The following is a 17,500-nucleotide window of genomic DNA, read 5'->3' as shown; positions in this document are numbered from 1 at the left end:
ATGCGTGGATACGCATCCATACACACACTAAGTATGAGGATATACATATACAGTATGTAGTATTGATATAAAAAGTTATACATATTCGCAATGCATAAATACATATAAATTTCAATTTCATGTGTATATATATGTATATATATATGTGTGTATATATATGTATATATATATATATATATATATATATATATATATATATATATATATATATATATATATACATAAACGACATTCTCAATGGAGCACATCGTCGTAAAATCTACCAAAACAAATCATCAGCCTCTTTCTTCTCTTGAGACACCAGAGATGAATTATTTCCGTATTCCGCTAACACAGTGGGGACTGGTACGGATAATCAGATATTATTTCCAATCAGAAGATAAGTGAATTTAGATCGCGTTTTTTCTTTTTCGTCTTCGATCTGTTTTTTTTTCTTCTTTTCTCCGATGAGGAAAACGGCGGGAGGGGAGGAGGGAGGAGGTGTTTGGAAGGGGTTTAGGGGTGTATGGGGAGGCTGTTTTGGGAGGGTGGGTGTGTCTAGGAGGGGTGTTCGAGAGGGGCAGGTTTGGAGGGTGGGGTGTCTGGGGAAGGAGATTTAGGAGTTGGGGTGTTTGGGAAGAGTGGGGATGTCTAGGAGGGGGCGTTTCAGAGGAGGGGTTTGGAAGGGTGGAGCAGGGTCTGGGAGGGAGGGAGGAGGGTGGGGGTGTTTGGGAGGGATGGGGGTGCTTGGGAGGAGTGGGGAGTGCATGGGAAGGGTGGGGATGTTTGGGAAGGGGAGTGGAGATGTTTGGGAAGGGGTGTAATGGAGGGCTGGGGTGAGTTGTTTGAGGGAGTTTGGGTAGGGTGAGGGGTATATGGAAGGGGTTCTTGGGAGGGAGGTGGTCGAAGGAGGAGGGGGAACTCACAAACCCTCTCAAAAGTCTTCCTACCTCCAGCCATGCCTTGTCTTGCCTTTCCTTCCTTCCTCTTCCTCTCTCTCTCTCTCTCTCTCTCTCTCTCTGGTCTCCTTCCCTGACCCATCTATTTCTGTGACTCATATCCGTGATGGAGCCAAAGAAAAGCTTTGTCGAGTTCGTATATTTTTTCTCCCTAATTCTTGAGAGGATGCGCACAGGGGAAAGATACAAGGAAACAAATCTCTCTCTCTCTCTCTCTCTCTCTCTCTCTCTCTCTCTCTCTCTCTCTCTCTCTCTCTCTCTTCCCTTTATCAATTTCTTTTTCCTCCTATTCTTTATCCTTTATGATATCTCTAATTTAATCAATTAAAGGGACAAAATAACACTCCACGTAAAAAGAAAAAAGTAAGCTAAATTTCTCCATAAGCGTTTAAAAGTATAAGTGTCAGAGCAATGGTGTAATAATCCCATTAGCATTAGGATACTACACAGAAAAGCCGCCCAGAGGCCAGGCTGGTTTACCTTGTGTTTCAAAACAATAATAGGAAAAACAGAATACTTTGAAAAACAAATATTCGCCAGGTTATTCCAGGACACTGAAAATATATAAAATAAAACAAAAACACGAGGTTGTCTAAAAGTGTAATTATATATATATATATATATATATATATATATATATGTATATACATATATATATATATATATATATGTATATATATATATATATATATATATATATATATATATATATATATATATATATATATATATATATATACATACACATACAGATATCCTGGAAGAAGCATTTCCATATAAATGTCAAAGACAGATAAAGAGATAATGTTCGCCTAAACCAAGAGACACATGAAAGCGTAATAAATATCAGTTCAACAATACATGTAAGGACGGCTAGAGGCTAGGACTCGCTAAAAGATGGTTCATAAAACTGACTCGGATACTGAAAGTACATCCCCGTTACAGTGCGTTAAGCACTGTACACCATTACTTCAATGTTCACCATTACTTCACTGATGCGAAAGCCTCGTATCATGCCGTAACTTACTTTGGGAGCAAAAATTTATAGTGAGTGTAATGTCCTCATTGTCGTTACGCGGGGAAAGAAAGCGTCACCACATACATCTACGGAGAACGGTTTTACGTCCGCGTCGTCACATTAAGAAACGCCCATGATCGTCAGCCTGGCTTTTGTAATGGGTCCTTTCTGTTTTGATAAAAGCTAAAAGGGACATAAATGTATAGTTTATTTTTATTGCGTGGTTGTTTTAGGTGAATGCACGGGTCATTTGTCTCGCTTTTGGAAGTTGTTCTATGTTTGCAGTTTGTCTAGGAAAAATATACTATGTGCATGTACGTATTCTGCATGTGAGTATGTGTATGTATGTATGTATATATAAAATGTATATATATATGTATGTATACATACATACATACATACATACATACCTACACATACATACAGCCATATATATATATATATATATATATATATATATATATATATATATATATATATATATATATATATATATATACTACACACATACATATATGAAATGGTATATATATACATATATAATGTTTGCGTATGTGCGTGCGTGTGTGCACCCGCGCGTGTGGCTTGGGGCACTTATGTCTACTACCTTCTATGCATATCCATACTCATGCAAACTAGCACAAAGTAGCATTTCTACATTTTAATCCAAATTCTCTACTTTATATACTAAAATATTTACGAAGCCATTCCCGCCATGAAGCAAAAGACTTTATAGCCTCATTTTTCTACGCTTCCCCCCCAACAATCTTCTCTGCCTTCATTCCCTTTCTCTTTTTTCCTTCTTTCTTTTCGAGAGTAAACACACTCGCCTTTTTCCTCTGCTCTCCGAGGTATCATTTCAACCCTTTTGAGGAGAGACTACTGCTCTCTTTTCGAGTGAAACTGCGGGTAATTTGCGGTGCAAATTCCTAAAAACAAAAAATTCTTTTCACTTTTTCTTTTTTCGTTGCTCAAGGCTTGACAGTAATATTCTTCAGACATATTACTGAAAAACTACCACAATAATATTCTTCAGACATTATTGAACAGCTACCACAATAATATTCTTCAGGCATAATAATGTAAAACTATCAAAATAATATTCTTCAGACATTATTGAACAACTACCACAATAATATTCTTCCGGCACAATACTGTAAAACTACCAAAATAATATTCTTCAGACATTTTTGAAAAACTACCGAAATAATATTTTTCAGACATAATATTGAAAAACAACCAAAGCATTATAATTAAGACATAATACTGAACAACGAGCTAATCACGGGGCATTTAACATTAATCACCAGGCCTTCTAAAATATATAACATTTCCGCTTCAAAATCATATGAAAAACAATTAGAATTAGAAAAAAATATTTTCACTGTCTTACACATAGTTCACACGTCAGAAGAAATTCTATGGAGATAAAACATCATTCCGTAATATTTTCACAATGCGAAAAAACTTCGACTTAATCTTATCCTGTGAGGATGAATAGCGAACACTACGTGTATTATAAAAAAAATAAAGCAAGGGGTTTGCCCTTCTTCTATCTATTATGCATTATTCTTTTCCTTCTCACATTATTTTCTTTCTATATCTGTAATCAGAGATCCTAACCTCACTCAACTAGGAACCTAATATTTTCATGGTCATATCTAAATGGAAGGAAACAAAAATTAAAATATTAAAGTACCTTATATTTTCTGGAAACTTTAATATATGCAATAACTGCCTGCGTCATTAAGTAACTTCAAGAAAAATATCTGCATTTTTTTAAAATTAACGACTGCTGCAACTAAAACTCCAGTTTAAAAATGAAATATACACACACAAATATATGTATATATATATATATATATATATATATATATATATATAATATATATATATATATATATATATATATATATATATATAAACTGTAGTTCCGTTGCTAGGTATACATACATAATTGGTTCACAGCCACAAATAAATTAATCCTTCAGGCCAGCCCTAGGTTAAACTAAGATATATATATTTATGCACACTTACTTATATTTAACTGTACATATACACACACATATATACACACACATATATATATATATATATATATATATATATATATATATATATATATATATATATATACACATATATACATATATTTCAGAACTAAGCAAGAATAAAAAAAATAAGTTTAACTGAAAACAAGGTGGAGAAATTCATCACTCTGATATTCAGTGGAAAACGAATTTCTAAAGCAACGCCTGGGTACGCTTCAAAGAGGCTTTTGAAGTTCCTAGTTCCTAGTTAAGAGTTGCACTGCCGCGAGATTTCGCTGAGAACTTCCGACAGGAATGAGCGTCTGGGGGCAATGAAAGTCTTCAAGGTGAAACAAAGCAATATATATACACATATGTATGTATATATATATATATATATATATATAAATTCATATATACTGTATATTTATATTTTATAAATAAATATATATATGTATGTCACTAATTGCCTGAGGAGAGACAGTTGATCTCTGAAATATAGCTTTTACTTTCTACATTTTGGGTTTTTTATGGAGCTCTCATATATTTGATATATATATATATATATATATATATATATATATATATATATATATATATATATATATATATATATATATATATATATATATATGTGTATGTGTGTGTGTGTGTGTGTGCGTGTGTGTGTGTGTGTGTATATGTATATATATACACAATATATATTATATACATTTATCTCAGCATTTTGGTAGGATCACCACCAGAAACATTAAAATTTTCAAAAAATATTTTAAGGAAAAAAGGCGGAAGGCAGCTAACTTGACGACTTAGCCTGACCTAACTTGGGGCTTGGATCTACTTGCACCATCACTTTTTCACAAACGAGCGTAACTTTGGTAAAGTCTGGCCACGTCAAGAATCTCAGGAAAAAATAATGCATGCACTTGACTATGCATTAATATGAGAGAGATTTAAAACGTTCCTAATTCGTCAAGATACTGACTTACAATTTAATCAGTTTCGTCGTAATGGAGATATTGGTTCGTTCACGATTTAAAGCAACATGAAGTGGGCTCGGTGACGGATCGGGCGGCTTTAAATAAGTGTAGATAAATTCCGTGTAAATTTTCCAGATATATTACAAATTCTTTATTTTCTTTCTTAACATGAACCTAAATATAGTATTCCATTTTTGGAATATATTTTCAACATTACAAAATAAAATGTAAATTTTTTCGATAAGGTATATTCCTTCAGTTGTGAACTTTTCTCTGCACTGATTGTCAACCAAAAATGAGAGAGAGAGAGAGAGAGAGAGAGAGAGAGAGAGAGAGAGAGAGAGAGAGAGACAGACCAGCATATCATGTCAACCATAGTAACCTTAAAATAATAAATAAAACCTTACAGCAAAAAGGTACAATGTTACTCAGAACACCTGAGGATGCACAGCAACACAGTTCACGAAAAGAGGTCGCCATTAAACCAAAGACACTCAAGAAATAAGGGGGCCAACACCTGCGTGCATAACAACGCAAGCAGAGTCAATACCCACATATCTCAAGGCCAAACGCTATTCCGGACCCTTGTAAACAAACCTTTTAAATTCTCCCTGAACGGGGGAAAAATTCACCGTTTGCTAAAACTTCCCTCGCTCTGGGCTGCACGTGTAATCTGATATTTGCATGTTTTGTAGGGGAAGGGAGGTAGGAAGGGGGGAAGGAGGGGAGGGTAGGAGCGACAAATTAGGGGAGAACGCTCTCTTCCCCACTTTCCTCTACTATTTAGGGATTTTGTCCCTGAACAGGGCGTAATTCACCGTGGAAATGGACAAAAGATTTGTTCCCCGAAACGCCATATCGCGATTGAACGTTTTATTTATTCGCAAGCCACGTTTCCGATGTCTTTTATTATTCTTAATATAAATAAAACTTACCTTTTATTATTCTTAATATAAATAAAACTTACTGACAAACTTTTTGATTGAAAGAACAACGAACAAAACTGCTAGCTAAAGAACAAGAGAGAAAATTGTTGACTAACGAATAAATAGCTGATTAAAGAATAAGAAGCCGAAATCTTTGGTAAAGAATAACCTACAGCATTGTTGGCTAAAGACTAATCCTCAAAACTGACAAGAGTTGACTACATAATAACCAGATTTTATTATTTATTCTAAAGAATAAGTGCTGTTTTCAGTATAACCAGTCACACAGCACGAAAGGCAAAAGCATCCGCTTTCTCTCTCTCTCGCTCTCTCTTCCCAAGAAATTAGCTCTCTCTCTCTCTCTCTCTCTCTCTCTCTCTCTCTCTATACAAGAAATTAGCGTTTTCTCTTTCTTTCTACAAGAAATTAGCTCTCTCTCTCTCTACAAGAAATTAGCTTTCTCTCTCTCTCTCTCTACAAGATATTAGCTCTCTCTATCGCTCTCTCTCTCTCTATCTATCTCTCTCCCTCTCTCTCTACAAGAAATTAGCTCTCTCTCTCTCTCTCACTCTCTCTCCCATTCTTTCACTCAAAAGGGAAATTAGCCCGATACAACATGTATCTCACCTTTGTTCCGTCACACTCTCCCACCTTTAATCTTTTCCACCTTGAAAATTACATGCCATTTTCTATACACCTTTCACCCACGTAGCCACCATTATTATCTGACATATTTATACCTCAGAAAATCCCCACGTCTTTATCCCAGCGCTCCTCGTCACCTAAATATCATTATAATGTTTTCGCTCCCCTCTTTCCCGGTTGGATTCTTTCAGATTTCCCCGAGATAGAAATGTTCCGCGGAGATAATTTATCATTTGGCGAATTTCATTTAACCGCCGGGTTCAATTTTACTCATATTTTACTGCAATGTATCCCAGAAAACTTGTAATACAAGGTTCACTCTGTTCCTGATTAGCTGACATACGTTCGTTACCATATTTTTTCCCTTTTAGGAATCATTCTCGCTTAACAATTAATATTCATTTTTGCTGTCGTTTTAAATGTTATGATTTAATTTATAGGGAATATACTAACGCAAAGTTGAGTAGATAATTTTAAGAAAAGAAACACAAGTCATACACTGCTGCTTCGTAATCCTCTGCAAATCAAGATTAGAACGAAAATGTTGTTGTGAATGTTGTTCAACAAACGTTTTGTGTTTAACCTTAAATCCGAACAAACATACGTAAAAAGCATGGTACGTTTATAAATATATTACCTCGAGTAAACGTTACAAGTTCGTATATTTTTATGGACAGAGCGAAAAGACATACGCAAACAAAACGACGTATGTAAACGAGATTCAGAAATATTAAATGATTACATGCACAGGCAGAACTAAAAACAGAATATAGTAAAGTAGTACGCTGGCTCGATTAGGCCAGTAAACATATATATTACAATGATTTATTTTATCACAAGAACACCGATATACTTTAGACTTGAATAAGCTTAGGTGATTTTAACTGGTTACACGGGCAATGAATACCTAAAAACCACCTGATTTGAGCTATAACCTTTACGGGAACATCTAGTTGCAATATATAAGAAAATTCATAAAACCTATTAACTAAAATAAGTTACTTATTGAAGCAAATATGTGCAGGAGACAAAAGCCACAAAGTATTGCAAGTACAAACTCACCTTTCCATCAGGGCTGCAGACCTTGACACCTGCTAAGGATATCACCAGCAACACTGGCTTGCTTTTGGCACCTTCCTGTGGGAGAGAGAGAAAAATAAGACTTATTATGAAAAGAGTCTCGTACAATAATGGAATATAAAATTTAGACCAAAGGCCAAGCGCTGGGACCTATGAGGTCATTCACTACTGAAAGGGAAATTGAGAGTAAAAAGGTTTACAGGTGTAACAGGAGTAAAACCTCGCAGTTGCACTATGAAACAATTGTTATGAGAGGGTGGGATGTAAGATAGAAGAGGATATGGAAGGAGGTACAGTGAAAAGAATGAAATGGGTTGCAGTTAGAGGCCGAAGGGATGCTGCAAAGAACCTGAAGTAATGGCTACAGTGCACCGCGCGAGGTGCACTGACAGCACTACCCTCCTACAGAGGTGTCGAATAATATATGCACTTTGTAATATTAACAATAAACATTCTAAAGCAACCCTATTAAGTCCTATTAATGAAAGTTAAAAAGACTATGAATTTTTCCAAAAGGGATAAATCTAATGTATAATTATTCATATATATCCACATTTAAATTCTGTATTCGATGTAACTCTATAATACACAAAACGAGTTATAAACCCGTATGAAATTTACATAAGAAAGTACGCACTTCCTTACATGTTGTGGTATGTTAATTAGTTTAACCTAGTTTGTCAGATTCTGGGCTTGAAAAGGTAATTAGTGTACAACAGCGTGAAACTTTGGAAAACTTTACTCCTGATCAATAATTTCATATCAAAATTGGAATTAAATCTGTGTACAAAACTGAAATTAAATCTATGTACAAAGTCTTAATTCTATAAACTTGTGGTCTTAATATCTTTCATTACTATAAAAACCACAAAACTTTGGAAATGAACACAGCTTAAGACGAACTCATTACAAACTAGAAAGCTCTGATATATATAAAAAAAACGGCTGACTAAAAATGAACTCCTTATCTCTTTTAGGGATATCTCTTACCTTTAATAACTAAAAAAATATACAAAATCACATAACATTTTGCTAAAAATATCCCCTATTGCGTGCTGTCTTGCAAACACCAATAATTATATCTAGTACATTATAAATGGGCGATCAAACACATATAAAACAAATATAAAAGAACTGCTCTCTCTCTCTCTCTCTCTCTCTCTCTCACGACCTGAAAGTGTACTAATAAACAAGGTACTCGTTTTCCTTTACTATAATATATCCGAAAAACCCACATATAGAGAAACCACCAGTGATCAATATCCTTTTTGGCCCGAATGGCCCAAGTAATTTCCGTCCATCTCCCGTGTCAATAACAGCATATTTCCGTCCGTCCCTTTCTACATTTGCGATTTCTAAAATATATCATTCCCCTAAAATCTATCTATTAATAGTTGCAAGAGAAGTTCCACCTACAATAGTCTTAAGTCAGTCTTTGGTAAAATATAAAGTAAGCCAATTAGCTTTTAATTCAACATTTGCTAAATTATCTCTATTAATCTTCAGTCAATTCCAAACACAACGGGAATTAAATCTTTGTTGTTACAACGTCACGACTTAACAAAATGAATAACAGGGCCAATCTTAAGTAATTCAAGTATAGTTTCATTTTTATTAGTTTTCTGTAAAAGAAAACTATTGCGGCGGCTTTGTTTATCCGTCCGCACTTTTTTCTGTCCGCACTTCTTCTGCCCGGCCTCATATTTTAAAACTACTGAGGCTAGAGGGTTGCAAATTGGTATGTTGACTATCCACCCTCCAATCATCAAACATACCAAATTGCAGCCCTCTGGCATCTGTAGTTTTTTATTCTATTTAAGGTTAGAGTCAGCCATAAACGTGCTTCGGGCAACGATATAGAATAGGCCACCACCGGGCCGTCGTTAAATTTTCATGGGCCGCGGCTCATACAGCATTATACCGAGACACCGAAAGATAGATCTATTTACGTGGCCTTGCTTATACGCTGTAGTGGCTGTACAGAAAACCTGATTGCACCGAAGCAACTTCAGCACCCTTTTTACTTATTTTTTTATGTAAGTAAAGCCACTTGGTTAAATGGTAGACGTAAAGAGGAATGGGCGGGCTAGGAACTTTCCCAAATATTACATGACAGCTAGAGAATGTTTTTACATCAAAGTCCTTTTTTTAAACGTTCAGTGGCTAGGGTTTTATCAAAACTTGAAAATTCTCTCTCTCTCTCTCTCTATCTGTGTGTTTACTAATGTTCACGCTGAATACAAGTAATATAAGTCGCAACGAGAAGCATTTTGACTCCTCTCTCTCTCTCTCTCTCTCTCTCTCTCTCTCTCTCTCTCTCTCTCTCTCTCTCTCTCTCTCTTCGTATGTGTTTACTAATGTCCACACCGAATGCATTTGATGAAGAAATCGCAGCAAGAAGATTTTGGCTCCTCTCTCTCTCTCTCTCTCTCTCTCTCTCTCTCTCTCTCTCTCTCTCTCTCGGAACTCGATCTACCAACAGCAGCACCAACCAGAGTTTCCAGCTGGTTTCCATTTCACTCGAGTGAGTTTGTTTGATCTTATCGAAATCTTTGTTTAGATTCAATCCGAGAAGCTGTTTTTCTTTCTGCCAAGTTTAGAGGCCACAGATCCAACTTGGAATTAATGTTTGCTTCGACACACCATACATGCCCACATACCCCGGCCACCCCATCCCCCACACCTCCAACACCCACAATCTCCCCCAACCCCACAGCTCCAACACCCGCAATTCCTTCCCCCTTCTCCATCACTCTCCACCGCCACAGAACATCTCTCATCCTCATCATCGGCAAGAACAACTTTGTTCATAAGTTGTTTTGCGGGATCAACTTTGTTCAAGAGTTGCTTTGTTCATAAGTCTTTTACTAGGACAACTTTTTTCATGAGTTGCTTTGCGAGAACAAGTTTGTTCATAAGTTGTTTTGCGAGAACAACTTTGTTCATGAGTTGTTTTGCGAGAACAACTTTGTTCATAAGTTGTTTTGCGAGAATAACTTTGTTCATGAGTTGCTCAGCGAGAAAAACTTTATTCAGTAGTTGTGTTGTGAGTTGTTTTCTGAAAACAACTTTGTTCATGAATTGATTTGCGAGAACAACTTTGCTCAGGAGTTGTTTTGTACGAACAACTTTGTTCATGAATTGCTTTGCGAGAACAACTTTGTTCAGGAGTTGTTTTGCGAGAACAACTTTCTTCACAAGTTATTTTGCGAGAACAACTTTGTTCTTAAGTTGTTTTGCGAGGACAACTTAGTTCACGTGTTGTACTGCGATAACAACTTACTTCGTGTTGTTTTGCGAGAACAACTTCACTCACGAGTTGTTGTGAGAGAAAGCTTTGTTCGTGAGTTTGTTTTGAGAGAACAACTTTATTCATAACTTGTTTTACGAGTTGTTTGGCATATCTTACCGAAATATAATGTTTTCACCCTCGAAGTGAAATCTACTTCAAAAGTCTCTAAGACATGGTCATTCACACCATCATGAAAACACTGACATACGAAAGATGACGAATATGTATGCATATGCATATACATTCGCAATTATGCATACAGACCTGTACACACACAAAATATGGATACGCAAGCATATACAGACACTAAAGGTGATATCAATGTTCCGTTTTCCCTGAAGTAATCTTTTATGAGAAGTGGCTGCCATCCCCACTCCCCCCACCCAGTCCTTTTCCACCGGGGGGGGGGGGATGCCCTCCACGGTCGAGTACTCATGTATCAAATTTTCACTGCTTTTACCAACAGAGCCACAAGGGATTTTTCAAAGGAGCAAGCCCAATCGCCGCCCCCATGGGATCGATTTCCGGTCTCTCGTTAATGCGGAGTAAGTGTATGAGTTTGTGCTTGTGTCTGTATTGCATAATTTGGGCCGATAGCAAAGCGCTTTCCTGAATACATATTTTCCATTCAGTTAAGGATTGCAAAATGCAACAAAGGCGCATTCACAAAGAATTCCGGAAGCGGGTCTCTTTGATATCATTCAGGCGTTGTGCATAAATGCACAAGCATCACCACTTTAAAAAAAGATGAATAATCATCATTCACTGAACAGAAAAAAGGAAACGTTTCAGAGTAACAGAAGTTAGACAAAGGAAGGCGAAAAACAAAAAGTTAAAAATAACTGAAATGCTACTTGTATTGTGCGTAGATTTATAACAAACATTTGCAGTCTTTTCGTGGAGTTTGTATCGGTCGATGCTGCTGCAACAATAGGCAGAAACTGAATAAAAAAAGATTACGCTTTTATCTTCAAGGAGGCATTGCATTCCACTTTTTTTCTTTTATCTTTCGGCTGCATAAATGCAAGAAAAAAAGGAAAATACGCGAAACTATCTTAAATATATGTACAGGAAATGTATATATTATTCATATATGAGCTTGATGGCGCGCTACGCTACGCTGGACCCGGAGCTGCCCATCATGTCTCCCCTACCCTCCCGATCCCCTACCTACCCCACCCCCAACCTGGGCGGACAAACAGGTTTGCAGGTGGGTGGATGCGTCATGTCTCCCCTACCTTCCCGATACCCTTCCTACCCCGTCCCCACCTGGGGCGGACAAACAGGTTTGCAAGTGGGTGGATATGTCATGTCTCCCCTACCCTCCCGATCCCCTACCTACCCCGCCCCCAACTGGGGCGGACAAACAAGAAAGATCCAATCGGATTTTTGTTATATATATATATATATATATATATATATATATATATATATATATATATATATATATATATATATATATATATATATATATATATATATATATATATATATATATAATTTTGATATTCACATCATTTTTTATTATTTATATTTTATATATATATATATATATATATATATATATATATATATATAAATATAAAAATATATATATAAAATGATGTATATCTAAATAACCTAAATTTAAATAAACGATGTGAACAACATACAACAACAAATCCTATTACTTTGAAATAAAGAGAGAGAGAGAGATAGAAGAACAAGAGAGATTAGAGAGAGAATCAAGTCATCAAGAAACTGACACGCACATCAACCACACCATGGTAACACTAATTCTCTCCTCCCCTCCCCTCCCCTCCCCCCCCCCCACTACCCCTCAATCCCTCCCAACCAATTTTTTTTTTAATAATAAACAAGAAACAGCCAACGCATCTGGGTGGAAAAAAGTGACAAGTTCTCTAATTACGAGCCAAAGTTCTGCCAGAACTAGTGAAGAGACTCTCTGCGACTGTAAACTTCTTCTCTTTTCTCTTATTAAATGGACAAGAAAGTAGAGCGACTTCTTTTTTTTTTTTTTCATAGCGAATTCATCTAGACTCGCGTTAATGAGGACTGAGGGCTGAAGCCTTCCATCTTTCTGGCCCCCCTCTCCTCCAAAAAAAAAAGATGGCGAGTTTCAGTTCGTAATGAGGGTGAAAATGAAGACATTGGTAGCAAAGTTACCTGGTGACTTAAAGGGGTACTCCTCTTACCAACACAATTAGTAATCAGAGATTATTCATTTTCTATCATAAAAACTATAATTGGAAAACAACCACAAACTGGAGAACAATTACATTTTAAAAAATCCACATAAACGGAGTTGACCTTGGCAAAAGAGATAACAGCCATGTATCATTTCATCTATCCACAGCTGATTCAGTGACATTATGTTTGTGCAGATATATTCGGCATCTTCAGTGACGGCCTACATTCATGCCGAATTGACAATACTTTCATTTTTGAACATTGTCAGCCATTTGGTTTGGAACTACGTAGCATTATCTTGTCGAACTTACTAATTTATCAAGAACATTCCATTTGAACTTTTTATTAACAGATATAAATTTATCTGGCATCTTTATATCTGAGTCAGCCTTCCCTTCCTCCTCTCGTGGATTTTCACTCTTTTAACACCATACAACTTTTTTTAAAGTTATGTATTTTGTTATACAAGGAATATGTGAGAATCTATTCATGGAATATCTAATCTACTTCTTGACAGTTACCAAATAAGTTCATTTTGCAAAATGAAATTTTAGGCAAGCCATGGCCTGCGCCTGCCAAACTTTCTAAAGACACCATATGAACTCCACAAAAAAAAAAACTGGTTTTACATTAATAAAAACTAAAGTAATCTCCAATTAATAAAAACTAAAGTAATCTCCAATTACTACGAGAACATGTTTCAAAACTTGAGGCCGCAAAGGGGAAAGTCTACACCCAATGTAAGTTCTAAATCCGAAAACAGGAGGGTTGCGATAATTGAAGTTCTATGGATTACGGCTCCCGGAACTAGACCGCCAACTTTCCGATCAGGGAAAGCTTAAAGTGGCCGATTGCGTAACGTAACGACGACCTTGTTGCTTGGACAAAAAAAAAAAAAAAACTTCATTAGAGGGTCAACCTTGCCACTCTCGAAAAGGGAGCGAAATTGCACGCCAACGAAAGTTGGTCATAATTACCCTAATACGAGGCCTTTCTTTGTTGACCCAAGCTGAACCCGGAGGAGCGGCAAAAGTATTACAAAGGGAGGCTGAAATGTTCAAAGGCAAAGTTTGAACTTCAGCTCACGTGGGACTTTAGAAGGAAACCCGGATGAAGAAAGATTTTCAAAACTAGTTCCATGCTCTTGCAGCTATCCTATACACCCTCTCCCTCCTCCCCCTCCTCCGCACTAACCCCCACTCCCCATACCCCCAGGCCCTGTCCCTCCTAGACGTCCAAACTCCCATGCTCCTTTCTCAACTCTTTGGTCTTAACGTGAAGTTCTGCCATGTCGAAATTAATACTGGAACGAGAGAGAGAGAGAGAGAGAGAGAGAGAGAGAGAGAGAGAGAGAGAGGAGAGAGAGAAAGGCTGGCTTCAAAGGCGAAGTCCTCACAGTAACTTTAAGCATTTTTTGATGAATTTCTCTCTTACTCTTTGTTGCATGATACATAGAGCTAGAAGATTTAATAATACAAAAATAAAGGTAATGAATGCAGTCAGAAGCTTGGCTAACATAAATAATAAAAAATAAAAGTAAAAAATACTGAATATCTGAAAGCATTGTGAAATTGCCTATTAGCATTGCCTGCTCAAGTACGATTACAATCGCATGCATTTAGGAACACAAGCATGCATTCCAAGTAATCGTAAAATCATTTTATTTCTAAAAAATTTCTAGACCAGAGACTTGAACTATTTCTTATCAACATATGATTATAAAAGTTACAGAATTACAGTGCAAAACTGTACTCTCAGTTAAACTTTATGAACAGTCTCAGGCACTGGTTTCCCTCAGTGCCTTTCTAAACAGAGTTGTTCTCTTCACAAAACAACAGATTATTTACATTCCTTTCCTACGGTCTTAATCCATTTCCTGAATCTTATAGTGTCTTGGGTGCCTCACGGAAATGGATAAATATGGTCATTCTCGCTCTCTCTCTCTCTCTCTCTCTCTCTCTGTCTCTGTCTCTCTCTCTCTCTCTCTCAACTAATAGCATTATCTAGAGTATCCAGCCTAAGCCTTACATAACAGTGACCCTCACAGAGACAGAGAGAGAGAGAGAGAGAGAGAGAGAGAGAGAGAGAGAGAGAGAGAGAGCAAAGCATTCAAATTTACACAGCTCAAAAAGCAACCCTTATGTACGGTTACCTTTCCACACAATATACAGGAAAATTTTGTTTACTCTGCTGCAGGAGGCAAACTGCCTCGGGGGGAAAGATCTGATTTGTTGACACGCGACGTGTGTTCACGAAGCAGGGATGGAGCTGGAAGCTGGAAGCTGGAAGCTGTGGAAGCTGTGGAAGACGTGGAAGCTGTGGAAGCTGGGAAACCCTGGAGAGGACATCTATGAAGTTTAGAGGTAAATATAGACAAATGTTTAGAATAGGGTTCCGTCTATAAAGCCAGACGGATATATAGAAAAACGATTTCACACTTTCCGTGGACTTTTGGTTGTTTTATTAGAATGTATTTTCAATGTAAATAGTAATGCAATGCGTATCGACATGCGAATGTAGAGAAGCCCTTGGACGTACACATACACACCAGCATGTGTATATATATATATATATATATATATATATATATATATATATATATATATATATATATATATATATATATATATATATGTATATAAATATATATATATATATATATATATATATATATATATATATATATATATATATATATATATATATATATATATATATATATATATATATATATATATATACATATTATATAATATATATACAGTATATACACCATTGCATTGTTTCTATAGATATATCACGGCAATAACTTGGCATCTCTTCACAATATAGTTGGATGGCGGAGCAGAGGTAAACAAACGTAACGCGTCTTACTCAGTAATATTAAAATCCAGTTGTTAAAGTCACAGACAGACACAGACAGACAGACATACGTCCTATTTTGACGTTTTCGATACAAACTGAGAAGAATACATAACATGAACTCAAACACTTTAGTCGTAAGCCGGAAGATATTTAGTTAAATGATTTTTTAACAATAAAATAGCCATATTTACAGCGTTTACAAAAACATTAATTAACAACTATAAACAAGTACAAAATGCGCCGAAGTTTCTTTGGAGCAGTCGAGGTTTCTGTTCAGCGTATAATAAAGGCCACCGAAAATAGATCCATCTTTAGGTGGTCTCGGTATAATGCTGTATGAGCCGCGGCCCACGAAACTCTCAGCCGGTCATGGTGGCTTGTGTCATTGCGTTGCCAGAAGCACGACTATGGCTAACTTCAACCTTAAATAAAATAAAAACTACAGAGGTTGGAGGGCTGCAATTTGGTCTGTTTGATAACTGGAGGGTGGATGATCAACATACCAATTTGCGGCCCTCTAGCCCCAGTAGTTTTTAAGATCTGAGGGAGGACAGAAAAAGTGCGGACAGAAAAAATTGCTGACGTACAGACAAAGCCGGCACAATAGTTTCCTTTTCAGAAAAATAAAAGGAGGATTTTGACGTTTTCAAGGTAAACCTCAATATGTTATTTAAACAATAAAAGAGCCATATTCAGCGTTTACGAAAATATTCATTAACAACAAAAAAGGAGGATTTTGACAGTTTCAAAGTAAGCCTCAATATGCTACTTAGACAATATCACAGCCATATTCAGCTTATGTGAAAATATTAACAGGGACATATGAGGATTTTAACAATTTCAAAGCAAGTTTTTTTTTTTTTTAACGAGTATCAAATCCGCTGTAGCCTCGACAGATGAGACAGTTATAGCGCACGATAAAGAACAACAATATCGAAATAAAACTAAACAGCCAATCACAAACTCTATTTCAGAATGCAAGGCTCTGATTGGACGCTTGTAATACTACGGCATACATATTAGTTTTTCCCCCCTCCAATGCTGTTTTCCGTAATTATCGCGACACTTTGATGGCAATTCATCCTCGGCTCGTTTATCAAACTTCACGGCTTTGTCTCGTCGTTATCCTTCTGTCCTCTCTCTCTCTCTCTCTCTCTCTCTCTCTCTCGACGTTCAAGATTTAAATGCCGAATGACATGAAAGAGTAGGTGGAGGATCAAGCGGAAGAGGGAGCTAATACGAATTCACGTTCAGAACAGGACGAATTATTCTCTCTTACAATACAGGATGCCTCGTGTCATTTCTAAAATCGACTACATGTATGACTTCAGAAACGATTGAAACTATAATGGGCAACTAAAAAATGCGCCGTAGTTTCCTCGGCGCTGTCGAGTTTTCTGTACAGCGTATAATGCTGTGTGAAACTCTCAGCCACGGCCAATGAAACTCTCAGCCACGGCCCGGTGGTGGCCTCCACGGCCCGGTGGTGGCCTATGTTGTTGGCAGCTATAGCGGTGCCAGACGCACGATCATGGC

The 17,500-nt window shown here is 36.7% G+C and overlaps 1 protein-coding gene across 9 annotated transcripts in view; it reads right to left on the bottom strand.

The window, feature by feature from the left end:
• Positions 1–17,500, bottom strand: part of LOC136846590 (EGFR adapter protein-like) — a 1,014,562-nt gene that overhangs the window by 355,233 nt on the left and 641,829 nt on the right. For all 9 annotated transcript variants that reach the window (XM_067117457.1, XM_067117459.1, XM_067117456.1 and 6 more), the window contains one exon: positions 7,600–7,674. In XM_067117457.1, the coding sequence (XP_066973558.1) occupies positions 7,600–7,674 (75 nt within the window). The remainder of the gene's footprint in view (positions 1–7,599; positions 7,675–17,500) is intronic.

The sequence above is a fragment of the Macrobrachium rosenbergii genome, chromosome 15, assembly GCF_040412425.1.
Source record: "Macrobrachium rosenbergii isolate ZJJX-2024 chromosome 15, ASM4041242v1, whole genome shotgun sequence".
Classification (NCBI taxonomy): Eukaryota; Metazoa; Arthropoda; class Malacostraca; order Decapoda; family Palaemonidae; genus Macrobrachium; species Macrobrachium rosenbergii.
Note: the sequence above shows the minus strand (reverse complement) of the source record. Positions and strands in the feature narration are given on the sequence as shown.